Source organism: Ranitomeya variabilis, chromosome 6 (genome assembly GCF_051348905.1).
Source record: "Ranitomeya variabilis isolate aRanVar5 chromosome 6, aRanVar5.hap1, whole genome shotgun sequence".
NCBI lineage: Eukaryota > Metazoa > Chordata > Amphibia > Anura > Dendrobatidae > Ranitomeya > Ranitomeya variabilis.
In genome coordinates, this window is record NC_135237.1 from 542864178 (window position 1) to 542891540 (window position 27363).

The following is a 27363-nucleotide window of genomic DNA, read 5'->3' on the forward strand; positions in this document are numbered from 1 at the left end:
ATGGAGAAGCAGAAAACCTCATGAGTAGTGTTGAGCGATACCGTCCGATACTTGAAAGTATCGGTATCGGAAAGTATCGGCCGATACCGGCAAAGTATCGGATCCAATCCGATACCGATACCCGATACCAATACAAGTCAATGGGACTCAAGTATCGGACGGTATTCCTGATGGTTCCCAGGGTCTGAAGGAGAGGAAACTCTCCTTCAGGCCCTGGGATCCATATAAATGTGTAAAAGAAAGAATTAAAATAAAAAATATCGCTATACTCACCTGTCCGACGCAGCCTGGACCTCAGCGAGGGAACCGGCAGCGTTGTTTGTTTAAAATTCGCGCTTTTACTTGGTTACGTGAAGTCCCGGCTTGTGATTGGTCAGGGCGGCCATGTTGCCGGGACGCGGACCAATCACAGCAAGCCGTGACGAAATTACGTCACGGCTTGCTGTGATTGGTCCGCGTCCCGGCAACATGGCCGCCATTAACCAATCACAAGCCGTGACGTCACGGGAGGCTGGACACGCGCGCTTTTTAAAATGGGCGCGTGTCCAGCCTCCCGTGATGTCCCGGCTTGTGATTGGTTGCGCCGCGGTCAACCAATCACAAGCCGGGAGGCTTGTATAATACATCAGCTGAGAGGTGATACATGGGAATGTGAGACATATCCTGCAAATTCGACCAAACTTATTATGCAATAATTGATGTTTTGACAACATTGGCAGTTTCCCCTTGTTTGGTTTAGTTCATCCTCACTCATTTTGTGCGCCGCGGTCAACCAATCACAAGCCGGGAGGCTGGACACGCGCGCATTTTAAAATGCGCGCGTGTCCAGCCTCCCGGCTTGTGATTGGTTGCGCCGCGATCAACCAATCACAAGCCGGGACGTCACGGGAGGCTGGACACGCGCCCATTTTAAAATGCGCGCGTGTCCAGCCTCCCGTGACGTCACGGCTTGTGATTGGTTGCGTCTCCCATGTGACTGCGACGCAACCAATCACAAAGCCGGGACGTAATTTTAAAATCCTTAAGGACCTGAAATTACGTCATGGCTTGCTGTGATTGCTTGCGTCGCCCATGTGACTGCGACGCAACCAATCACAACGCCGGAACGTAATTTTAAAATCCTGAAGGACCTGAAATTACGTCACGGCTTGCTGTGATTGGTTGCGTCCCGGTCACATGGGCGGCACGCAACCAATCACAAGCCGGGACTCACGTAAAGGAAAGAAAAGCGCGAATTTTAAACAAAGAACGCTGCCGCTTCCCTCGGTAAGGTGCAGGCTGCGTCGGAGAGGTGAGTATAGCAATATTTTTTATTTTAATTCTTTCTTTTACACATTTTTACATTAATGTTGTTTCGATACCGATACCCGATACCACAAAAATATCGGATCTCGGTATCGGAATTCCGATACAGCAAGTATCGGCCGATACCCGATACTTGCAGTATCGGAATGCTCAACACTACTCATGAGAGGACTCTGCTCCCACCTTCATTTGCTCCACTTCTCTGTTGCAGACTCGCTCGTAATTATGGGAAAAATATCACTACAGGCAGCGTTGTCTACGCACCAAACACCAATCGGGAATACAGCGGATCTCATATTATATCCATCATCTGATGCATCTATTCACAGCATTGGGGTGAACATGGCCAGACCGCAATGTACCACAAGGATCTGCTGAACTGAACTCTGACCACCCCGGACCACCAGGGCTCATGGTTTGGTTCAATAGAACCGAGGGTCCAAGTCTTTTCTCTGTATGAAACTGGGAGGACCACGTTGATGGCACATTGCTGGAGGAGGTCTGATAGGCATGGAAGGTTTTTCTAAGGCCTGGCGATGGGGCTGTAGGAAGCGCAGACCCCACTGATCCAGTGGAGAGTAGGTCTTGGTGTATGTGCACACAGTGTCCTTTTCAACTGGATTCCACTCTGAAAAGAACTCAAACATTGAAAAATAACTACGACAAAACCGCTTTCTGTGCATATGTTCCATCTTCTCCCTTTATTTCAACCACTCCAGGCTTTGGGAGCCGTGCGGCAGCTAGAAAACACCGCCGGCGGCTTCCTGAAGCATCTTCCTTTCTTGACGCCATTGTACCCGATAAAGTGGCCTGATGCGGCCCCCCTGCAAGATTTAATGGCAATTCATGGGTTTCCTTTGTGATCCACAGTTTGCAAGAAACTTTGCAAAAGTAGTGCGGGCGGCAGCCGATGCCACACAAGTCTAGGACCGCGAGAAAGGGTCTAATAATCGCTGCTTTAATAACGGCAGATAATTTATTTGCATTTGATGATGATGCACCACAGATGAATGTGATCCATTGTCACAACACAGAAAAGCAGAACTTCAATTTTATTTTTTGTGTAGCTGGCACAGTTGGGGACAAGCCCAGTGTGGGAGTGACGCTCTGAAGTACTTATTGGTATCCATCATACTGATCCCGGACGCTCCATGGAATATGGTCCCGATCTCTCGCCCCATTTATTAGTATATCTTCCCATAGTGAATAGTTCCCATTGCACACTCTACACGTCTGGGAAAAACACTTTGGTTGTGTTGTTGTACAGAGTTTTCGCCAGCTCCTCCGGCTCCTCTTCTCTCACCGCTGCCATTATCTCCAGCACCTGCCTGCAATAGAGAAATGTACAATAGACTCGTTCAGTATGGATTCTTCATTATCTGGTCATTTCCTATTCTAGTGGGGGGGATCATAAGACCCCCCCCCCCAAAATCCTAAAGCATGTTTAATGTATGGCATCCATATAAACGATGGTAGAGTGAGCGACTCTTCCCAGCACTGCTGGGATAAGTCGGACTAGGATCTGATTAATGCTGGTCGTGGTTTGGGCTCAGGTGACAGGTTCCCTTTAAAGGGAACCTGTCACCCCCCCCAGTTGTTTCAAACTAAAAGAGCCACTTTGTGCAGCAGTAATGCTGCATTCTGACAAGGTGGCTCTTTTAGGTCTGGGTGCTGTAACTTGAGAAATAATCAGTTTTATAATTTGTCTGAAATACCTGGTCCTCAGTCAAGTAGGCCGGCGTTTCCCCCCCAGCTGACTGCGCCTGCGCGGCCGCCCTGCCTGTGAATCCCAGCCCCGCAATGTGAATAAATCATAAGTCACTACGGGGCTGGGAATCGCAAGCAGGGCGGCCGCGCAGGCGCAGTCACCGAGACTGCATATGAGAAAAGACGGGCAGCGCTCACTGCGCCTGCACCGGGCAGGGGAAAAGAGCGCAGGCGCCGGCTATTTTGAAAACAGCGCTGAGGCGGCGCCAAGAAGATTTGAGTGACGGCTGTGTGGCATCTGCTGCAGGGGGGAAAGGCCTGCCTCCTTGACTGAAGATAAGGTATTTCTGACAAATTATAAAATTAAAACGGATTATTTCTCTAGTTGCAGCACCCAGAACTAAAAGAGCCACCTTGTCAGAATGCAGCATTACTGCTGCACAAGGCGGATCTTTTAGTTTGAAACGACTGTGGGGGGGGGGGGGGGGGGGGGGGTGACAGGTTCCCTTTAAAGGGCATGTGTCATCAGAAAATAACCTCATGTTAAAGTTTGCTATCTTAAAGGGAACCTGTCACCCCCTCCAGCCGTTATAAACTAAAAGAGCCACCTTGTGCAGCAGTAATGCTGCAGTCTAACAAGGTGGCTTTTAGTTTTAGGTGCATGTATTACCAAAATAAAGCATTTTATATTTTCGGCAAAATACCTGTCTTTAGACCTGGAGGCAGGTCCTCACCCCCCTGCTTGTAACACCACATTGCCGTCACTCAACGCCGGCTCTCTGCGCCTGCACCAAACAGCGATACACAGCGCAGGCGCCGGATTTCATGGGTAAACAGCGCTGCACAAGGTGGCTCTTTTAGTTTATAACGGCTGGAGGGGGTGACGGTGGCCCTTTAAATGTATTTTTAAAAGTGTTTTGTTTTTACAATTTTCAATATCATCGTGTGTGTGTATATATAAGCAAGAATCTTGCAATTCTAATGTTAGCATCATAGTTTCTGTCTGGGACAGGAGCCTTTTCAATAATCTTTTTATCACCACAGACAAGATTGCAATGAAAGGTAACAGCATTATACAAAGCTGATGAGTCTCTTCCATTCACAGTATAGGATGTCACAGCTCACCTCCTCCTCCTGTACAATGACTGATAACACCTTTATATACAGCAGATAACACAGGATCCACCATTCACAGTAGATGTCACAGCTCACCTCCTCCCCCTCCTGTACAATGACTGATAACAACCTCTATATACAGTAGATAACACAGGATCCACCATTCACAATAGGCGATGTCACAGCTCACCTCCTCCTCCTGTACAATGACTGATAACACCTCTATATACAGTAGATAACACAGGATCCACCATTCACAATAGGTGATGTCACAGCTCACCTCCTCCTCCTGTACAATGACTGATAACACCTCTATATACAGTAGATAACACAGGATCCACCATTCACAATAGGTGATGTCACAGCTCACCTCCTCCTGTACAATGACGGATAACACCTCTATATACAAAAGATATCACATTTTTAGTGAAAAAAAATAGATGAAAAAAAACTGAAGAGCTGGTATGACAGGTGAGAAAAATGTCGATCCAGTTCTCTCTGATGGTAACGCTGAGACAGATGGGGGAACTTGAGATTTCCCGAGCACGCTCAGGTGACCTCCGAGTATTTTTTAGTGCTCGGAGATTTAGTTTTTCTTGCCGCAGCTGAATGATTTACAGCTATTAGCCAGCTTTATTACATGTGGGGATTCCCTAGCAACCAGGCAACCCCCACATGTACTTATGCTGGCTTACAGATGTAAATCAGTCAGCTGCAGCAAGAAAAACTAAATCTCCGAGCACTAAAAAATACTCGGAGGACCCCCGAGCATGCTCGAGAAATCTCGAGTAATGAGTATATTTGCTCATCACTAGCAATTATTTATTACATGGTAACAGATTGGTGTATGAGTGGACGGCAAACTCCCCTTTAGTGACCAGTGTCAGGCAGCTGCTGCCAAGCAAAAAAAACTCATAGGAATCAATTAAAGAGGCAGCGATGCTTATGACCGGGGCATAGTTTTCCCTCCATACAAGTGACTAGTGCGGCTGCACTTACATACTGGGGACACTTTCGGTCTCCAGTGTATAAGAAGGACAGGGCTGAACTGGAGCAAGGGCAGAGACGAGCGACCGAGGTTATTAAGGGAATGGGTGGAAGAAGGCAGATTATCACACTTGGGGTTATTTAGTTTGGAAAAACAAAGGCTTAGGGGAGATGTTATTACAATGTACAAAAATATAAAGGAACATCAACTGAAACATCTTTCTAATGACGTTACACCAAAGCCCGCATTACAACAAGGCATTCTCTATGTCTAAAGGAAAGAAGGGTTAATAATCAAGATACAGATTCTCTACAGCAAGAGCAGTGAGTATGGATAATCTACGGTACAAGCACAGATGGATTCTCTACTGTACAAAGTATGACTATTTACCTTAAGAGCAGTGAGACTGGATTCTTTACTGTAAGAGCAGTGAGACTGGATTCTTTACTGTAAGAGCAGTGAGACTATGGATTCTTTACTGTAAGAGCAGTGAGACTATGGATTCTTTACTGTAAGAGCAGTGAGACTATGGATTCTTTACTGTAAGAGCAGTGAGACTATGGATTCTTTATTGTAAGAGCAGTGCGACTATGGATTCTTTACTGTAAGAGCAGTGCGACTATGGATTCTTTACTGTAAGAGCAGTGAGACTATGGATTCTTTATTGTAAGAGCAGTGCGACTATGGATTCTTTACTGTAAGAGCAGTGAGACTATGGATTCTTTACTGTAAGAGCAGTGAGACTATGGATTCTTTATTGTAAGAGCAGTGCGACTATGGATTCTTTACTGTAAGAGCAGTGCGACTATGGATTCTTTACTGTAAGAGCAGTGCGACTATGGATTCTTTACTGTAAGAGCAGTGCGACTATGGATTCTTTACTGTAAGCAGTGAGACTGGATTCTTTACTGTAAGAGCAGTGAGACCATGGATTCTTTACTGTAAGAGCAGTGACACTGGATTCTTTACTGTAAGAGCGGTGAGACTGTGAATTCTTTACTGCAAGAGCAGTGATTATGGATTCTTTCCTGTAAGAGCAGTGAGACTATGGATTCTTTCCTGTAAGCAGTGAGACTGGATTCTTTACTGTAAGAGCAGTGAGACTATGGATTCTTTACTATAAGAGCAGTGAGACTATGGATTCTTTACTGTAAGAGCAGGGAGACTGGATTCTTTACTGTACAAGAAGTGAAACCATGGATTCTATACTACACTATACGAGCACAGACTATGGAGACTTTATATGAAAAGGGAGTATGAATTCTTTACAGTAAAAGCAGTGAGATTATGGGTTATTTAGTGTACGAGCAGTGAAACTATGAATTCGTAAGACTATAGAACATTGTCACGACACGTTGCAATGGTCAATTGACCAAACAAGTTAAATGGATCAATTAGCACCGGCCCCATGGAGTTTTTTGCCTTTGTCTGGATTAACATGTTAAGCAACATGTTGATCTCGATGGACTTCTGTTTACCTTCAACCTAAAAAACTATGATATGCTTCTACACAATTAGACAGTATGTGACTCGGACCCTACTAATGTCCATGAGAACAACAAGAATCAAATATTAGGCCTAGTGGCAAATGTGAAAATTGCAAGATTTTGATATTTTAACCCCTTTGTGACATCGGACGGGATAGTACTTCTGAGGTCAGAACCCTCGCTTTGATGCAGGGCTCACCGCCCTGTTTTGAACAGCTGACATGTGCCCGTAATAGCTATTAACTAGTTAAATGCCGCTGTCAAACGCAGACAGCGGCATTTAACTAGCGCTTCTGGCCGGGCGGCCGGAAATTAGCGCATCGCCGACCCCCGTCACATGATCAGGGGTCGGCGATGCTTCTGCACAGTAACCATAGAGGTCCTTGAGACCTCTATGGTTACTGATCGCCGGTACCTGTGAGCGCCACCCTGTGGTCGGTGCTCATAGCACACCTGCATTTCTGCTGCATAGCAGCGGCGATCGAGTTGTGCCAGCTTCTAGCCTCCCATGGAGGCTATTGACGCATGGCAAAAGTAAAAAAAAAAAGTGAAAAAATAAAAAAAATATAAAAGTTTAAATCACCCCCCTTTTGCCCCATTCAAAATAAATAAAAAAAAATCAAACCTACACATATTTGGTATCGCCGCGTTCAGAATCGCCCGATCTATCAATAAAAAAAAAAGCATTAACCTGATCGCTAAACGGCGTAGCGAGAAAAAAATTCGAAACGCCAGAATTACTTTTTTTGGTCGCCGCGACATTGCATTAAAATGCAATAACGGGCGATCAAAAGAACGTATCTGCACCGAAATGGTATCATTAAAAACGCCAGCTCGGTGCACAAAAAATAAGCCCTCAACCGACCCGAGATCATGAAAAATGGTGACGCTACCAGTATCGGAAAATGGCGCAATTTTTTTTTTTTTAAGCAAAGTTTGGAATTTTTTTTCACCACTTAGATAAAAAATAACCTAGTCATGTTAGGTGTCTATGAACTCGTACTGACCTGGAGAATCATAATGGCAGGTCAGTTTTAGCATTTAGTGAACCTAGCAAAAAAGCCAAACAAAAAAACAAGTGTGGGACTGCACTTTTTTTGCAATTTCACCGCACTTGGAATTTTTTTCCCGTTTTCTAGTACACAACATGCTAAAACCAATGATGTCATTCAAAAGTACAACTTGTTTCGCAAAAAATAAGCCCTCACATGGCCATATTGACGGAAAAATAAAAAAGTTATGGCTCTGGGAAGGAGGGGAGCGAAAAACGAACATGGAAAAATTGAAAATCCCAAGGTCATGAAGGGGTTAAGATATTTTTTTTTTTTTTAAAGATACATCTAACATAAAACTGATTTAATCTATAGGTCATTCGCTTTAATGTTATTGCATACAGGATGGTTATACTAGAGAACGTGCGTCAAGGTTTCGGCCCTTGGAGAAGCCCCGGTCGGAAGGGCCCGATACTCACACAATATGGCACGGCTCGTTCCTGTCCTTCAGACAATGTCCTGCCTCCCACTTCTTCTTGGTAGGGAATCCAGTTTTCACGTACTTTGAGCCGGCATGAGTATTTTTCACCCCGCACCATGGGGCATCTATCGTAAAAGCAGAACAGAAGCTTCATCCTCTGTACACAAATTCCGAACCCAAAATGTAATTTCATTTTCTACCAGAAGACCCTTCTGTCCACTCCTGGATGTGGATCGAGATCCTTGCTTTTCGGCTACATGTGGCACAAAAATGTACAATTTCCCCAGCAAAATCCATCTTGTGCCTACCTGTCTCTATCATCAGCCTCTCGCTGGGGATGGACTTCAGCACTTCTAAGTTGGCCTCTGTTTTTAACGAACTGGAAGAAGAAAATGAAGAACGTGAATGAGGCAACATGAGGGCTCCGTCCACCTTTACGTCACTAATCACCGAGATACTAAAGGATTTTACTGTAAATGCCGTAACGACAGTAGTCACATAATGGATTGTCGGGATTCATAAAGGCGGTAGTTGAAAGTGCATTTGTAAGTAGCGAGGACCCACTTTTCTCCATTGTCGACACTGCGGCATAATCACAGGGTGCCGATAGGTTTCCACTGTAAGACGGCGGTCTACTGAGGCTCCCTCGTCTGCCATGTTTGTACACCTATGAACATTCTAATTCACCCCAAGGTCAGACTGTGCAATGCTCAGAGAAGTCGCAAAGAAAATAACCTAAAGAGCTAAAGTTCAGTCTCTAAAGGCCTCAGCATGTTCAAGGTCATGAAAGTAAAATTAAAAAAGGGACTGCATGAGTATGACTAGTTTTGGAAAGGTTGCCTGGAAAAAGCCTTTGTTCTAAAAAAAAAAAAAAAAAAAAAAAGTTTGCAAAGTTGCACGTGAATAAACCACAACACATGAAACAATGTCTTTTGGACAGACAAGACCAAGGTGGAGATGTTTGGACATAATGCCGCACACTTGGCGAAACCACACCATCACATATCCCTCATCCAGATGTTTTTCATTCTATCCTGACCCGTGAAATTATAACATTTAAAGAGGCGGTATTTAAATTTTTCTTACGACCGAGTGAACAAAAGAGAAATCTAAAATCAGATCAATATTTGGTGGCCGCCCTTTGCCTCTTGTCACTTGCACCCAGTTCTTAAAGGAACTCGGCAGGAGATTGTTCCAAACATCTTTGAGAACTCACCCCAGAAATTATGATGATTCTCACCCGTTTGGTATAATTAGTTACTCATCCACAGGACTATAATCCTACTTTTATATGTGCGGAGGGTTTAGCCATCGTCCTGGTGAGTGGAGACAAACTTTTTCTGAGAATCCTACTGACTTTGTGTAACTGTGCCCAGAAGGATTGATGGGATATTGAAGGCAAAGGGCGGTCACCAAATATCGATGGGATTTAGATAAACATAAAATTTACTCTTCTTTTTAATACTGTGAATGGTGCAACAGAAAAAACAAATGCCAGCATTGCTGTTTTTTTTTTTTTTTTCATGCCTCCTCACCCAAAAAAATGTAATAAAAAAACCCAAAAAGTCCAATGGACCCCATAAGAGCACAAATAAAAACTATGGCCCATACTGCAAAAATACAACCCATCATACAACTATCAAACGAGGGGTTCCAGGCCCAAGATTAGGCCACCAATATCTGGTCAATGACTCCTTGCCAGTGGTCAGAATCGGGTGGTTGTGGTCCAGCTGCAGGACTAGACATGGCCACCAGTACAGCTAGGAGTCACAGCCATGCCTCTTCAGTCCGCTGATCTGTGGGGATCCAACATTTAGTTCTGAAAACCCCTTTAATCCCAGAACATGACCCTTTAATTAGGAGTTTCTACTCACCAGCCATTAATGCCAATATAGAGATCTAAGGCCACGATTGCTTCTGCGTCTTCTTTTGTGCCATCAAATGAATGGACCTAAAAGAGGAGATATCATGTGAGCGATAACGAGGAGACATCATGTGACCGTCCGATATCAACCCAATACATAAGTCAGCAGAAATTCTCATCCCAGATTGTTTTATTCTATTTTCTGTCTATGATAATGAAAACTAATATCTGGTCTGAAACAGCCATATATGACAAATAATAATGTGCACTGACTTATGAGGGAGAATGACCCGTGCAAAGGTCATTGTACAGGAGGAGGAGGAGGAGGAGGTGAGCTGTGACATCACCTATTGTGAATGGTGGATCCTGTGTTATCTACTGTATATAGAGGAGTTATCAGTCATTGTACAGGAGGAGGAGGTGAGCTGTGACATCACCTATTGTGAATGGTGGATCCTGTGTTATCTACTGTATATAGAGGTGTTATCAGTCATGGTACAGGAGAAGGAGGTGAGCTGTGACATCACCTATTGTGAATGGTGGATCCTGTGTTATCTACTGTATATAGAGGAGTTATCAGTCATTGTACAGGAGGAGGAGGTGAGCTGTGACATCACCTATTGTGAATGGTGGATCCTGTGTTATCTACTGTATATAGAGGTGTTATCAGTCATTGTACAGCAGGAGGAGGAGGTGAGCTGTGACATCACCTATTGTGAATGGTGGATCCTGTGTTATCTACTGTATATAGAGGTGTTATCAGTCATGGTACAGGACGAGGAGGTGAGCTGTGACATCACCTATTGTGAATGGTGGATCCTGTCTTATCTACTGTATATAGAGGTGTTATCAGTCATTGTACAGGAGGAGGAGGTGAGCTGTGACATCACCTATTGTGAATGGTGGATCCTGTGTTATCTACTGTATATAGAGGTGTTATCAGTCATGGTACAGGAGGAGGAGGTGAGCTGTGACATCTATTGTGAATGGTGGATCCTGTGTTATCTACTGTATATAGAGGTGTTATCAGTCACTGTTCAGGAGGAGGAGGAGAGCTGTGACATCACCTATTGTGAATGGTGGATCCTGTGTTATCTACTGTATATAGAGGTGTTATCAGTCATGGTACAGGAGGAGGAGGTGAGCTGTGACATCACCTATTGTGAATGGTGGATCCTGTGTTATCTACTGTATATAGAGGTGTTATCAGTCATGGTACAGGAGGAGGAGGTGAGCTGTGACATCACCTATTGTGAATGGTGGATCCTGTGTTATCTACTGTATATAGAGGTGTTATCAGTCATTGTACAGGAGGAGGAGGTGAGCTGTGATATCACCTATTGTGAATGGTGGATCCTGTGTTATCTATGGGATTTGGGCCTGAATTTGCTTGGTACACCATTACTTCACTGGTGCTGGTTTGGATATATTTATACGCACACGTATGCAGCCTAGATGTAAACTAAAAAAAAATTCTGTTCACTGACATCAAGCAAAGTTTTTGAAAATTATAAGATTATATATTGAAAAGCTGTGGACTCTCGGGAGACCAGATACTCACCACTCCTCCGACACAGCGCTCGCGATTTCTCTGCATTATATCTGGAGTGGAACAAAGGAAGAAATATTGAGGATGAATAATATAATAAGGGACAGGGATCGCTATACGAGCTGGACAGCAGGAAAGACAAACTGCAACATGGACACGAGTTCACAGAAATGCTTCCTTTAAAAGGCCACCACTAGGGGGAGCTAACTACATACACTGGGAGATGTATACGTCTGTCCTCTAGCTCCCCCTAGTGGTGGTTGTAAATATCAGAAGATTTAGAGTTTAGTATCTGAATAAATGACATTTAACCATATTTTATTAATAGTCTTATTAAATTCTCATATACTTTAGATTCAATAATTACATTTTCATGGTAAAAAATGTGCGCTTGGTCTCCTTTAAGTCTCCTAGACTCACCTAAAAACTCCTTGTGTGCGTTTCTGCAGTGCAGGAACATGGGCAGTTTACATTTCTCGGCCAAAGTAAATTGTTTCTCGAAATATCTGAATAGAAAGAAAATGAAGATGAAATTTCGAATTCCAGACTATATAGGTGCAAAGTGCTAACAATACAGGGCTTGTAAAAAAAATGCATGTGCCCCCCTCCAGATGTCCCCAGTTACTGCAGACTCAGATTGACTGGTAAATGACCTATTGACTAAAAAAGGTTTAAATATTTTTTTTATAATTTTTATTTTCCATCTCACTCTATATTCATAGTTGCATCGGTTGAAAAAAGCCCCCGGTCCATCAAGTTCACTCTTTCTCCACCAATTGTACATTTGTCACTTATTAAACTATAACCCACAATATTACGTGTATCGAGGAAATCATCCAGCCCTTGTATAAAAGCTGTTATAGTGTCGGCCATTACTACCTCTTGTGGTCGGCATTCCACAGTCTGACTGCTCTAACTGTAAAGAACCCTTTCCTATTTAGCTGCCGCAATCGCCTTTCTTCCACCCATAATGAGTGCCGCTGGTGCTCAGTATGGTCTTTGGAAGGAATAAGTCATGCGCCAGTCCTCTGTACTGACCACACATTTATTTATACATAAACGGCCTTATTTCTATATAGAAGTACTAGACTGTGGCCCGATTCTAATGCATCGGGTATTCTAGAATATGCATGTCCCCGTAGTATATGTACAATGATGATTCCAGAATTCGCGGCAGACTGTGCCCATCGCTGATTGGTCGAGGCAACCTTTATGACATCATCGTCGCCATGGCAACCATTATGACATCTACGTCGATACTGTGCCCGTCGCAGATTGGTCGAGGCCTGGCGGCCTCGACCAATCAGAGACGCGGGATTTCCAGGTCAGACAGACAGACAGACGGAAAAACCCTTAGACAATTATATATATAAACTGACCATGCTCTAAGCTAGGCAAAGGTCATTGTACAGGAGGAGGAGGAGGTGAGCTGTGACATCACCTATTGTGAATGGTGGATCCTGTGTTATCTACTGTATATAGAGGTGTTATCAGTCATTGTACAGGAGGGGGAGGAGGTGAGCTGTGACATCACCTATTGTGAATGCTGGATCCTGTGTTATCTACTGTATATAGAGGTGTTATCAGTCATTGTACAGGAGGGGGAGGAGGTGAGCTGTGACATCACCTATTGTGAATGGTGGATCCTGTGTTATCTACTGTATATAGAGGTGTTATCAGTCATTGTACAGGAGGGGGAGGAGGTGAGCTGTGACATCACCTATTGTGAATGCTGGATCCTGTGTTATCTACTGTATATAGAGGTGTTATCAGTCATTGTACAGGAGGGGGAGGAGGTGAGCTGTGACATCACCTATTGTGAATGCTGGATCCTGTGTTATCTACTGTATATAGAGGTGTTATCAGTCATTGTACAGGAGGGGGAGGAGGTGAGCTGTGACATCACCTATTGTGAATGGTGGATCCTGTGCTATCTACTGTATATAGAGGTGTTATCAGTCATTGTACAGGAGGAGGAGGAGGTGAGCTGTGACATCACCTATTGTGAATGGTGGATCCTGTGTTATCTACTGTATATAGAGGTGTAATCAGTCATTGTACAGGAGGAGGAGGTGAGCTGTGACATCACCTATTGTGAATGGTGGCTCCTGTGTTATCCACTGTATATAGAGGTGTTATCAGTCATTGTACAGGAGGAGGAGGTGAGCTGTGATATCGCCTATTGTGAATGGTGGATCCTGTGTAATCTACTGTATATAGAGGTGTTATCAGTCATTGTACAGGAGGAGGAGGTGAGCTGTGACATCACCTATTGTGAATGGTGGATCCTGTTATCTACTGTATATAGAGGTGTTATCAGTCATTGTACAGGAGGAGGAGGTGAGCTGTGATATCACCTATTGTGAATGGTGGCTCCTGTGTTATCTACTGTATATAGAGGTGTTATCAGTCATTGTACAGGAGGAGGAGGTGAGCTGTGACATCACCTATTATGAATGATGGATCCTGTTATCTACTGTATATAGAGGTGTTATCAGTCATTGTACAGGAGGAGGAGGTGAGCTGTGACATCACCTATTGTCACATTAGCGTCGTTTGACGCACGTCGCAATGCGTCGTTTTGGAGAAAAAATCCTGCACGGATGCGTCGTGTTTTGGCGGACCGTCGGCACAAAAAAAGTTCCATATAACTTATTTTTGTGCGTCAAGTCCGCCATTTTCGAAACTCCGCCCCCTCCTCCCTGCTCATCACACTGGGCAGTGGATACGTCGTAAGACTGCATCCGCTGCCCACGTTGTGATTAATTAGCACACTGTCCGTCGGGCCGACGGTTTGCGACGGCCAGTACCGACGGACTAGTGTGAAAGTAGCCTTAATTAACAGTTGCATTTTCTCATATTCACAGTTTGCCGATCAGTCAGTGTTTGGTTTTACTGTTAGTTTTCCAAATCGTTTTTGGCTACTTAGTTTTTTTCAGATTAAATATATTAAAAAACAAAACAATGTAGACCAAGAAATGTTTCTTACTTGAGTTGTGTTTCCTTCGGACAAAACTGCAGTCTATCAAAGTCTGGAAGGGTAAAAGAAGAGAAATTAACACACCGACTGTACGATTCCCTGCAGTCCTATGTAAAACCTCAGATATTACCATGAGTTGTGCGGGACAATAAAATGTGGGACGGTAAAAGACTCGATTTATACTTTACACACTGAAAGCGGAATTCAATAAAGTAAAAAAAAAAGAGTCAAAATATGAATCGCCCTTTACTATAAAAAGGAAGAAATCAAATAAATGGCAGATCAAAATATAACATTAAAGAACGGGTAAGATAAACCCTGCGGGCGGAAGAAGCAACTGGGATAAACCCTGTACATGTCAGAACCTACAGCTCGGGTACTATCAGAGCCGAGATCAGAGTTACACTTACCCAAACCGCACTCCCCGACAGCCACCACCCTCCGCTCATTGTCCTCTATCAGCCGCTGTAGATCCGATAAATACTGGTCGGGGTCTCCAGCCTCAAACTCTCCACACCGGGTGGGATGGCAGCCGACCGTGCTGAAGAACCGATCTGCGAAACTCACCGGATTAGAAGTCTCAGACAACACAAATCATATATAGAGTAAGTGAGTGCAGCTCTGGAGTATAATACAGGGTGTAACTCAGGATCAGTAATGTAATGTATGTACACAGTGATTGCACCAGCAGAATTGTGAGTGCAGCTCTGGAGTATAATACAGGGTGTAACTCAGGATCAGTAATGTAATGTATGTACACAGTGACTGCACCAGCAGAATAGTGAGTGCAGCTCTGGGGTATAATACAGGATGTAACTCAGGATCAGTAATGTAATGTATGTACACAGTGATTGCACCAGCAGAATAGTGAGTGCAGCTCTGGGGTATAATACAGGATGTAACTCAGGATCAGTAGTGTAATGTATGTACACAGTGACTGCACCAACAGAATAGTGAGTGCAGCTCTGGGGTATAATACAGGATGTAACTCAGGATCAGTAATGTAATGTATGTACACAGTGACTGCACCAGCAGAATAGTGAGTGCAGCTCTGGGGTATAATACAGGATGTAACTCAGGATCAGTAATGTAATGTATGTACACAGTGACTGCACCAGCAGAATAGTGAGTGCAGCTCTGGGGTATAATACAGGATGTAACTCAGGATCAGTAATGTAATGTATGTACACAGTGACTGCACCAGCAGAGTAGTGAGTGCAGCTCTGGGGTATAATACAGGGTGTAACTCAGGATCAGTAATGTAATGTTTGTACACAGTGACTGCACCAGCAGAATAGTGAGTGCAGCTCTGGGGTATAATACAGGATGTAACTCAGGATCAGTAGTGTAATGTATGTACACAGTGACTGCACCAGCAGAATAGTGAGTGCAGCTCTGGGGTATAATACAGGATATAACTCAGGATCAGTAATGTAATGTATGTACACAGTGACTGCACCAGCAGAATAGTGAGTGCAGCTCTGGGGTATAATACAGGATGTAACTCAGGATCAGTAATGTAATGTATGTACACAGTGACTGCACCAGCAGAATAGTGAGTGCAGCTCTGGGGTATAATACAGGATGTAACTCAGGATCAGTAATGTAATGTATGTACACAGTGACTGCACCAGCAGAATAGTGAGTGCAGCTCTGGGGTATAATACAGGGTGTAACTCAGGATCAGTAATGTAATGTATGTACACAGTGACTGCACCAGCAGAATAGTGAGTGCAGCTCTGGAGTATAATACAGGATGTAACTCAGGATCAGTAATGTAATGTATGGACACAGTGACTGCACCAGCAGAATAGTGAGTGCAGCTCTGGGGTATAATACAGGATGTAACTCAGGATCAGTAATGTAATGTATGTACACAGTGACTGCACCAGCAGAATAGTGAGTGCAGCTCTGGGGTATAATACAGGATGTAACTCAGGATCAGTAATGTAATGTATGTACACAGTGACTGCACCAGCAGAATAGTGAGTGCAGCTCTGGGGTATAATACAGGGTGTAACTCAGGATCAGTAATGTAATGTATGTACACAGTGACTGCACCAGCAGAATAGTGAGTGCAGCTCTGGAGTATAATACAGGATGTAACTCAGGATCAGTAATGTAATGTATGGACACAGTGACTGCACCAGCAGAATAGTGAGTGCAGCTCTGGGGTATAATACAGGATGTAACTCAGGATCAGTAGTGTAATGTATGTACACAGTGACTGCACCAGCAGAATAGTGAGTGCAGCTCTGGGGTATAATACAGGGTGTAACTCAGGATCAGTAATGTAATGTATGTACACAGTGACTGCACCAGCAGAATAGTGAGTGCAGCTCTGGGGTATAATACAGGATGTAACTCAGGATCAGTAGTGTAATGTATGTACACAGTGACTGCACCAGCAGAATAGTGAGTGCAGCTCTGGGGTATAATACAGGGTGTAACTCAGGATCAGTAATGTAATGTATGTACACAATGACTGCACCAGCAGAATAGTGAGTGCAGCTCTGGGGTATAATACAGGGTGTAACTCAGGACCAGTAATGTAATGTATGTACACAGTGACTGCACCAGCAGAATAGTGAGTGCAGCTCTGGGGTATAATACAGGATGTAACTCAGGATCAGTAGTGTAATGTATGTACACAGTGACTGCACCAGCAGAATAGTGAGTGCAGCTCTGGGGTATAATACAGGGTGTAACTCAGGATCAGTAATGTAATGTATGTACACAGTGACTGCACCAGCAGAATAGTGAGTGCAGCTCTGGAGTATAATACATGATGTAACTCAGGATCAGTAAGGTAATGTATGTACACAGTGACTGCACCAGCAGAATAGTGAGTGCAGCTCTGGGGTATAATACAGGGTGTAACTCAGGATCAGTAATGTAATGTATGTACGCAGTGACTGCACCAGCAGAATAGTGAGTGCAGCTCTGGGGTATAATACAGGATGTAACTCAGGATCAGTAATGTAATGTATGTACACAGTGACTGCACCAGCAGAATAGTGAGTGCAGCTCTGGAGTATAATACAGGATGTAACTCAGGATCAGTAATGTAATGTATGTACACAGTGACTGCACCAGCAGAATAGTGAGTGCAGCTCTGGAGTATAATACAGGATGTAACTCAGGATCAGTAATGTAATGTATGTACACAGTGACTGCACCAGCAGAATAGTGAGTGCAGCTCTGGGGTATAATACAGGATGTAACTCAGGATCAGTAATGTAATGTATGTACACAGTGACTGCACCAGCAGAATAGTGAGTGCAGCTCTGGGGTATAATACAGGGTGTAACTCAGGATCAGTAATGTAATGTATGTACACAGTGACTGCACCAGCAGAATAGTGAGTGCAGCTCTGGGGTATAATACAGGATGTAACTCAGGATCAGTAGTGTAATGTATGTACACAGTGACTGCACCAGCAGAATAGTGAGTGCAGCTCTGGGGTATAATACAGGGTGTAACTCAGGATCAGTAATGTAATGTATGTACACAGTGACTGCACCAGCAGAATAGTGAGTGCAGCTCTGGGGTATAATACAGGATGTAACTCAGGATCAGTAGTGTAATGTATGTACACAGTGACTGCACCAGCAGAATAGTGAGTGCAGCTCTGGAGTATAATACAGGATGTAACTCAGGATCAGTAATGTAATGTATGTACACAGTGACTGCACCAGCAGAATAGTGAGTGCAGCTCTGGAGTATAATACAGGATATAACTCAGGATCAGTAATGTAATGTATGTACACAGTGACTGCACCAGCAGAATAGTGAGTGCAGCTCTGGGGTATAATACAGGATGTAACTCAGGATCAGTAATGTAATGTATGTACACAGTGACTGCACCAGCAGAATAGTGAGTGCAGCTCTGGAGTATAATACAGGATATAACTCAGGATCAGTAATGTAATATATGTACACAGTGACTGCACCAGCAGAATAGTGAGTGCAGCTCTGGGGTATAATACAGGATGTAACTCAGGATCAGTAATGTAATGTATGTACACAGTGACTGCACCAGCAGAATAGTGAGTGCAGCTCTGGAGTATAATACAGAATGTAACTCAGGATCAATAATATAATGTATGTACACAGTGACTGCACCAGCAGAATAGTGAGTGCAGCTCTGGGGTATAATACAGGAGGTAACTCAGGATCAGTAATGTAATGTATGTACACAGTGACTGCACCAGCAGAATAGTGAGTGCAGCTCTGGGGTATAATACAGGAGGTAACTCAGGATCAGTAATGTAATGTATGTACACAGTGACTGTGCTGATCTTTGTGAGTTACATTGGTATTCTTGATAGGGATCTCAGAGAGCTCTTAAGGTGCCGTCACACTCAGCGACGCTGCAGCGATATAGACAACGAGCCGATCGCTGCAGCGTCGCTGTTTAGGTCGCTGTAGAGGCGTCAAACACAGCAGCTCCAGAACGATGCAGGAGCGATCCAGTGACGTAGCGGTGACGCACTTATCGTTCTCACAGGTCGTTACCTCCATGTAAAACATTACTGGCATCGTTGCTTTTGCTGTCAAACACGATGATACACGCCGACCTGACGACCAAATAAAGGTCTGGACTTCTAGCTCCGACCAGCGATATCACAGCAGGATCCAGATCGCTGCTGCGTGTCAAACACAACGAGATCGTTATCCAGGACGCTGCAACGTCACGGATCGTTGTCGTTCTCGTTGGAAAGTTGTTTAGTGTGACGGTACCTTTAGACGCCCTCTAGTGGTGAGTGCAGGCAGGATTTGTGACCTGAACCCCGGGTTGTTACTACAGTGGGTGTAGTCGGACTCGGCACTTGGGCCAAAAAGGTCCCATTCCCCAATATGAGAGAACCAATACTACTAAAGACCCGTGACAGTGCGGCTCCCTGTTAGAGATTGGGTCTGACCATCTTCTTGTTACTCCGCTGACTGCGTCTATTATCTGGATATATAGAAAATTAACAAATCAGCACCAAATCTTTCCCCAGAAATAGCGCCATGACGGATACCATTGGTCCGGACCATCTCGATCGCCTCTCTGCTCTCTTGTAGGTTTCCTCCTGTGATCATACACTGCAGAGTAAGAGATCGGAGGTCTGGTTAGTGTCACATCACTCCTGATTGATTGCACTGTACGTGGTCAACAAAAAAAAAAGTATCCAAAAGTGACACCACACCCAAAATAAAAGTTGTTTTTTTTTACTATTATTATTATTATTTTCTCCCATGTTATAATCCCATGGAATGTGTAAATTGATGACTCTGCGGCCGCAGCTCTTACCTTCTCCACACCGATCTTCACAGCACGTTCAATAATGTCTGCAAAGTCATCTGTAAAGGGAACATAAAGTATTAGTGCTGGGAGGTCAGAAAACAGCGACACATGTGGCTCTCCGGCCTGTGGCCCCTGACTCTCATTGCCCTGCATGTCTCTGATCTGAGTAACAATCTGTATGTAGTCAGCTCCCCCTAGTGGTGCGTTGTGGTATCCGTGTACGGTATTGCGGTGTTATTTATGTGACATGTATGGTAGTGTTAGATCCCATACACCCGGCCCTCCCATACACAGGAGTGCGCCATTTTTCTCTAGACATCTCTGGCAGCGGCAGATCTTATGGAGAACAAAAGGATCGAAAGTCCGATATCGTACACACCGGATCTTCATCTGTTTGGATAATCCATACACAGTAAACTGTTGATATTAGCAGGTTTGGCCAACTTTTGTCTGGTATGTATGGGGGGCTTAAAGGGGTTGTCCACTACTTTATCATGGCCTATCCTTAGGATAGGTCATCAATGTCTGATCAGTGGGGGGTGCAACAGCTCCATCTACTACACAGTGGCCGCGGCCGGTACTGCACATCCGCCACCTATTCAAATCCATAGAGGATGGGTGTGCCGTACCCGGCCACTATCCCGTCAATAACTGAGCAGTTCTGGCCACCACCAGTCAGACATTGGTGACCTGTCCTAAGGCTCGGCCTTCAATGTTAAAGTGGTGGATAACCTCGTTAAGGAAGGGTTAGTGTTTTTAGGTCAGCTAAATCTCATAGGCAGTGGTAATTCCCACAAGAACACACTAAAACAGAGACTTATTGAAGGCTGTGACTAAACTGGGTGGCTACAGAGATTAATATCCCTTATTATGACTTCTTCCTTTTGCGATGATGTATGAAGTGCCCACAGTAATGCACAGAATGTCTATTTTCATGGGTATAAATATACGGACACTCCGGAATTCCTCGGAGATCGTTAGTCGGTATTTCTCTGTTCACACCGGACATCGACTGAATGCCAGAAACTTCTAAATTAATTACCAGTAGCAATCTATGGGAAAACTCACCGGGATGTTTCCTTGTGCCTCGGTATAATCCCCTGAACATGGGATCGGTCAGATTTATTCCAATGTCTAGGAACAAGCACAAAGCAGAAATGGACACCAGGACGCGTAACACTGTGGGCACCAGGCATCACTGGCCGATTACTGATTGATAAAATGACGCATTTCACACCGGGAGATCGGGGCATAGTAGAATTGCACAACACTTCTTTTTTTTTGTAAGTTTTTGAAAAACCTCGATTCATTAATCAGTCAGAATATAAAGAAAAATAACAAGTGACCGCATAGATGACAGACTTTAGAAAAAGCGAAAATACAAAAAATAACCAAAAAGAAAAAGAAGACGGCGCAATAAAGAATTGGACATGACGGTTGTAGCAGATCACATGAGCGCTGCAGCAGACACGTGAGCATATAACTACTGGACAAGCCGTCGTCACGGCCATTAGCATAATTGGGGCTTAAAGGGGTTGTCCAGACATTAGTATAAGGCGGCAATATCAGATGGTTGGGAGTCCGACACCCCCTGCTCAGCTGTTAGTTCATGTATTAACTCTGACAGCGACATTTAACAAGCACATTCGGCAATCGCATCGGAAATCTGCCCATCGTGACCCCGTCACACGATCGTGGGTCACCGGTGTGTTGGCCTGACAACCAGAGGTCTCCTGCAGACCGCTATGGTTGTCACTGCCAGACTGCTATCAGCGCCACCTGGTGGTCGGTGCACATAGCAAGTGAGTAATTCTGCTACATACAGGCGATCTGATCATCGCCTGTATGTAGCAGAGCCGATCAGGTGATGCCGGCTTCTAGTCTCCCATGGAAGGTATTGAATCATGGCAAAAGTTAAAAAAAAAATGTTTTAAAAAATATTTTAAAAAAACTCTAAAAGTTCAAATCACCCCACTTTCACCCCAATCAAAATAAAACAATAATAAAAAAAATCAAACCTGCACATATTTGGTATCGCCGCGTTCAGAATCGCCCGATCTATCATTAAAAAAAGCATTAACCTGATCGCTAAACGGCGTAGTGAGAAAAAAAGTCGAAACACCAGAATTACGTTTTTTTGGTCGCTGCGACATTGCATTAAAATGCAATAATGGGCGATCAAAAGAACGTATCTGCGCCGAAATGGTATCATTAAAAACTCGGCACCCAAAAAATAAGCCCTCACCTAACCCGAGATCACGAAAAATGGAACAGGAGCACAAAAACGAAAAAGGGGCCTGGGGTGAAGGGGTTAAAAAACAAACAAACGTGATCTTTAGCAATGAAACTTGGCCCTGTCCTATAGCCTCAGTCTGAGGCTTCCCGGGCATGCTGGGAGTTGTAGTCCTAAGCCCCTGCAGGCAGCCGAGCACCGAGTTACTAGCTACAGACACCGGGGATACAACACAGACAGGAGGATGCGAGGAGGACGGAGCTGGAATCCTCTCACCTATGAACCTGAGGAGTGACATATTGCATCCAGCGTGGCGGAGCCTCTCGCTCTCTCCTTTTCCCAGCATGCACTTCAAGCCGCCATCTTGGTACACCTCTAGTTTTCTCAAATCTTCAGACACCTTTCCACAACACTACCCAGTTTTAGTCTATACGGCGCCTGTCAGCCCATTCAGCTGCGTTATAGAGGTTCTGTTTTATAATAATAATGTTTACTAATATGGTCTTCGAAAAATGTCGGACAAAAGCCGTGCTCTAGTGGTGCAACATTACGATTACTATTTGGTCTTCTAAAAAATGGCCGACAACCTCGCTCCAGCAATGGAACGTTACCGTTTTGCGTTACGCGCGTCCGTCCCTCTCCTCGCTCTAGTGCTGGAACAGCGGCACGTCAATACGTCACTCGTCACGTGGCTTCCGGATGACCAATCGGTGAAGAGAACGGCGATCCGCCCAGGACTTTCTCCTCCAGGATTAGGCTGGAGGAGGAGGGGGCGGTAAGATGGCGGCGCTGCTGAACCACCAGCAGAAGGTGCTGCGGCTGTACAAGAAGTCGCTGCGACACCTGGAGTCGTGGTGCGTCTTCAGGTAATAGAAGCCGTGTACGAGGAGGGAGAGCAGCAGGAGGCGCCGGCCATAGGGATAGAGTGCTGCCCGAGCAGCCGCTGCCCCGGAGAGGACACTCAATGACAGCGGGGGTGGACTTACTTACTCTGTGCCGGTTTTCCCCTCTGCGCGGAGGATGTCACCTCTGACCTTCCCGCAGAAGCCGTTTTTATAGAAACCGTTTACATTGCACCGTTTTTCTGGACGTTTATTATGGCCGGTGTCGGATTCTGCAGGATTTGGCTTGTTATTTGCAGCTGACGTGTTTCTAGAAAACATGGTTTGTAAAACTCTGACAACTGGGCAGCTAATAACTGACAACTGTGTGGTGGCTCCAGGGCAAAACCGCGCAGGGCGCTACTGATGGCGGCAACATCACGTCACCTGACCCGGCGAGCGGTCACCCAACACCGCGGTGCTTCCTGATTGGCTGCTAGAGTCATGTGATGTTATAGCTGTAAAGACACCTGAGGAGCCGCCACATTAGATGATGGGGTGGGACAACAGGGGAGAGGGGGCTCAGGAGGGGGCGCAGTGGGCGAGAGGGGAGCCTGGGAGGTGGCGCAGCGGGCGAGAGGGGAGCCTGGGAGGTGGCGCAGCGGGCGAGAGGGGAGCCTGGGAGGTGGCGCAGCGGGCGAGAGGGGAGCCTGGGAGGTGGCGCAGCGGGCGAGAGGGGAGCCTGGGAGGTGGCGCAGCGGGCGAGAGGGGAGCCTGGGAGGTGGCGCAGCGGGCGAGAGGGGAGCCTGGGAGGTGGCGCAGCGGGCGAGAGGGGAGCCTGGGAGGTGGCGCAGCGGGCGAGAGGGGAGCCTGGGAGGTGGCGCAGCGGGCGAGAGGGGAGCCTGGGAGGTGGCGCAGCGGGCGAGAGGGGAGCCTGGGAGGTGGCGCAGCGGGTGAGAGGGAGCCCGGGAGGTGAGGTGGCGCAGTAGGAGAGAGGGGGTCCAGGAGGTGGTGCAGCGGGAAATAGGGGGGCCCGGGAGGTGGTGCAGCGGGCGAGAGGGGGGCTCGGGAGGTGGGACAGCGGGTGAGAGGGGGCCCGGGAGGTGTATACACTTCTATACTAACAAATACCGTCTGAGTCTGTTACCGCCAATGTCCATGTGCCTTCAGGAAGTCTAATATTTGACTTAGTCGTGACTGTGAAAATTATATAGATAGTAAAAAAAAAAATCTTTTTAATTTAAATCCTGATTTTAAATAGATTTTTTTCCCCGGTGATTGTTCCATTGAAAGTTTCTTTGCGCCTACTGTCTCCTCATCATCACTATCGGATCGGAGGGGGCAGCATTACCGAGCAGCTGACGGAAGAAGCTGCTGGCATCCGTGTCATTGCTGACCAGACACAACCCCTCGGGCAGTCAGGACATGCTGGGTGTTGTAGTTTCACAACAGCTGGAGAGCCGCAGGTTTCTGGCTCCTATATGATGTCAGGAGCGGTGCCCGGACCTTGTCCAATGACAGTTGTTAGGCTTTTCTGTCGGCCATGACAGTCAGAGATGAGTGACCTCTCTGCAGCTCATCGCCGGCCACCTCCAGAACTCCCCTGCGGTGCCCGGTACACAGTGAGGATCCATCGCGGCTCCTGCAGGGAGTGCCAGGATCCGGACCACCTCTGAGGAGATACTAATGTTAGTTTCTTGGGGGTCATCAGCTTTATCCTGTGTTATTTCTCTTTGGTCCCGGTCTGTGCGCTTCCTATTCTAAATCTACAGAACTTAATAATCTGCTAATCAGAGGTGATCAGATCTTCAGGCGTCCGGTCTCAGATTCAGCAGCTTGTGCTCCACCAAGGAGAGGATTCTCGGGGGTCTCTCTGGTTCATTTCAATAGCCTCTCCAGTCCCGTCAGGCCGATGTATGGACAGAGAAGGGGGATCATTTAGCTATCGATAGCCAGCCCCCTTCACGCATCGCTCCACCAATGTGACTGGTGATCCTTACAACCCAAAGCCTGTTCTTCCATGAACTTTTGTGTGCTGTAATTACATGGCGCATGACGATGACGCTGTGTTGTTCCCGATAACAGAGACAAGTTCCGCTACGAGGCCTGTCTGCTGAGAGCGCGTTTCGATAGCCAGAAAAATGAGAAGGATATGGTGAAGGCGACCTTACTACTGAAGGCGGGGGAAGAGGAATTCTACCGGCTCCAACACCCCCAGCCGTACATCTTCGTAGACTCCCCGGGAGGAACCTCATACGAGAGATACGATTGCTACAAGGTCGGTGCCATCAACCTGTCAGTCGTAATATTAACTTGTATCCATGGCACTGCCGGAAGGGGTCGGAGACTTCAGAAAGTTAGGGCCCCTGTACACATTAGATGGCAGTCAGCTGACATCCATCGCTCCCGGCCCCCCATACATGTGATTGGCTGTGCGTTCTAATGTTCTGTAGGAAAGCCGCGGACAGTCTCCTATCTTCTGGACTCAATTCCTTCCCCTTTCCTCCTCCCCCCCCTTCCTCCTTCCCCCCCCCCTTCCCCCGTCTGCCTCCTTTCCCCCCCCTTCCTCCGTCTGCCTCCTTTCCCCCCACCTTCCTCCGTCTGCCTCCTTCCCCCCCACCTTCCTCCGTCTGCCTCCTTCCCCCCCACCTTCCTCCGTCTGCCTCCTTCCCCCCCCCACCTTCCTCCGTCTGCCTCCTTCCCCCACCTTCCTCCGTCTGCCTCCTTCCCCCCCACCTTCCTCCGTCTGCCTCCTTCCCCCCCCCTTCCTCCGTCTGCCTCCTTCCCCCCCCCCTTCCTCCGTCTGCCTCCTTCCCCCCCTTCCTCCGTCTGCCTCCTTCCCCCCCCTTCCTCCGTCTGCCTCCTTCCCCCCCCCCCTTCCTCCGTCTGCCTCCTTCCCCCCCCCCCCTTCCTCCGTCTGCCTCCTTCCCCCCCCCCCTTCCTCCGTCTGCCTCCTTCCCCCCCCCCCTTCCTCCGTCTGCCTCCTTCCCCCCCCCCTTCCTCCGTCTGCCTCCTTCCCCCCCCCCTTCCTCCGTCTGCCTCCTCCCCCCCCCCTTCCTCCGTCTGCCTCCTTTCCCCCCCCCTTCCTCCGTCTGCCTCCTCCCCCCCTTCCTCCGTCTGCCTCCTTTCCCCCCCCCCCCCCCCCCCTTCCTCCGTCTGCCTCTTCCCTCCCCCCTCTTCTTTCTCCGTCTGCCCGTCAATGTTGGGGCTCACTATTTGTCTTTTCTGAATGTTTCCAGGTGCCCGAGTGGTGTCTGGATCACTGGCATCCCTCTGAGAGAGCCGTCTACCCGGACTACTTTGCTAAGAGAGAGGAGTGGAAGAAGCTTCGAGTAGCGAGCTGGGACCGCGAGGTTGGTGTGCTGTGCTGGGCACGATGTAGTGTACACCCCCACGCCATACGGCACATACGGTTACGTTCTGCTGGCTCTGATCTGGTCCAAATATATAAACCGGCTTTATTAATTGACCCTAATGGGTATTTTGTAACCTTTTAATGACCTGAGACTTGTACATTCATAGGAAATTTAACAATCTCCTATATGCTTTAATAATTAAGTATTTAGATAAATTGTAACGTGATTAAAGGAAAGTGCAATAATAGAAAATAGCTGCTAACTCAAGGGTTTAAAGGAGTGTCTGCTGGAAAGATCATCAGTATGGGGTGGGTGGAGATCGGACGCGCGGTACCTTCACCGATAAGCGTTTTGTTTGCTCCTCTTACTCGGAGCTGTTCTGCGGCTCCTTACAGCAGCTGCTACACGTTGGATGGATCCATCTGCACCTTCATCCAAAGTGTTTACATCTGGCTGCCGCCAAATCAACAGCAGCTGATTTATGGAGGTGTCGGAGGCCCGAAAAAACAAAAGGGCTAGAGCCAGGCTGGCATCAATGGGGTCGGCATCAATGGGGTCGGCATCGGTGCCAAACTTTGGACCTCTGCAGCTGATGCCTCGTTCTTGTTTTTCACAGGTTCAGCAAATTATGGAGGAGTGTCCACCCGAAAGTGCACAGACCGAAGCTTTGCCACCAGCCCGCCGAGAGGGTGACCTGCCTCCACTGTGGTGGGATTATGTGACCAGGCCACGTGAAAGGCCCACATAAGAACAATGGCGCCCCTTGGCGAGCTGCCGTCTATATGTGACATGATCAGTATATATTAAATGGTTCTGGATAAAGCTGCTCCTGGGTGTCGACTCTTTTGTTATCATTTTCTGTGTGAGGCATCTCTTGACCCCGTCTGTGAGCGGCAGTGGAGAAATCGGCAAGTGTCCGATTCCCTATAACGCTGCCACTGTGGAAATACACGGTGCCCATTGTAACCCATGGATAATAGGAGTTTTTCAAAGATTTTAAAAAGTCAGATAACCTTTTCAAATGATTTCTCTCACCCCATGTTATGGCCTCACTATATAGTGAGGATCTGACACTGGGGTCCTCATTAATCTCTATAATGATGGTATTGTACCGCAATCCTTAGTGAGGACCAAAATTACAAATCAGCAGACTGGGAAAGTTCACAAACCACCAGTTGTAATATTGTTTGT

The 27363-nt window shown here is 46.3% G+C and overlaps 2 protein-coding genes across 4 annotated transcripts; one reads left to right on the plus strand and one right to left on the minus strand.

The window, feature by feature from the left end:
- Positions 1-2262: 2262 nt before the first annotated feature.
- On the minus strand, positions 2263-23004 carry TATDN1 (TatD DNase domain containing 1). 3 transcript variants are annotated; one of them, XM_077271191.1, is made up of 12 exons: positions 22986-23004; positions 20831-20896; positions 19769-19818; positions 19497-19560; positions 14880-15023; positions 14479-14521; positions 11910-11995; positions 11502-11542; positions 9951-10027; positions 8385-8455; positions 8075-8201; positions 2263-2633 (listed from the first exon to the last, which is right to left on the minus strand). In XM_077271191.1, exons 2-12 carry the CDS (start codon positions 20868-20870, stop codon positions 2531-2533), a joined length of 846 nt encoding a protein of 281 aa, XP_077127306.1. In that variant the 5' UTR covers positions 20871-20896; positions 22986-23004; the 3' UTR covers positions 2263-2530. The 3 variants fall into 3 exon arrangements, with proteins under 3 accessions (XP_077127306.1, XP_077127305.1, XP_077127308.1); XM_077271190.1 differs by lacking the exon at positions 22986-23004 and adding an exon at positions 22272-22401 and having other exon boundaries at positions 20831-20971; XM_077271193.1 differs by lacking the exon at positions 22986-23004 and adding an exon at positions 22272-22310.
- NDUFB9 (NADH:ubiquinone oxidoreductase subunit B9) lies at positions 22701-26998 on the plus strand. The gene is made up of 4 exons (XM_077271194.1): positions 22701-22861; positions 24902-25094; positions 26056-26169; positions 26789-26998. Exons 1-4 carry the CDS (start codon positions 22776-22778, stop codon positions 26918-26920), a joined length of 525 nt encoding a protein of 174 aa, XP_077127309.1. The 5' UTR covers positions 22701-22775; the 3' UTR covers positions 26921-26998.
- The last annotated feature ends 365 nt before the right edge of the window (positions 26999-27363 follow it).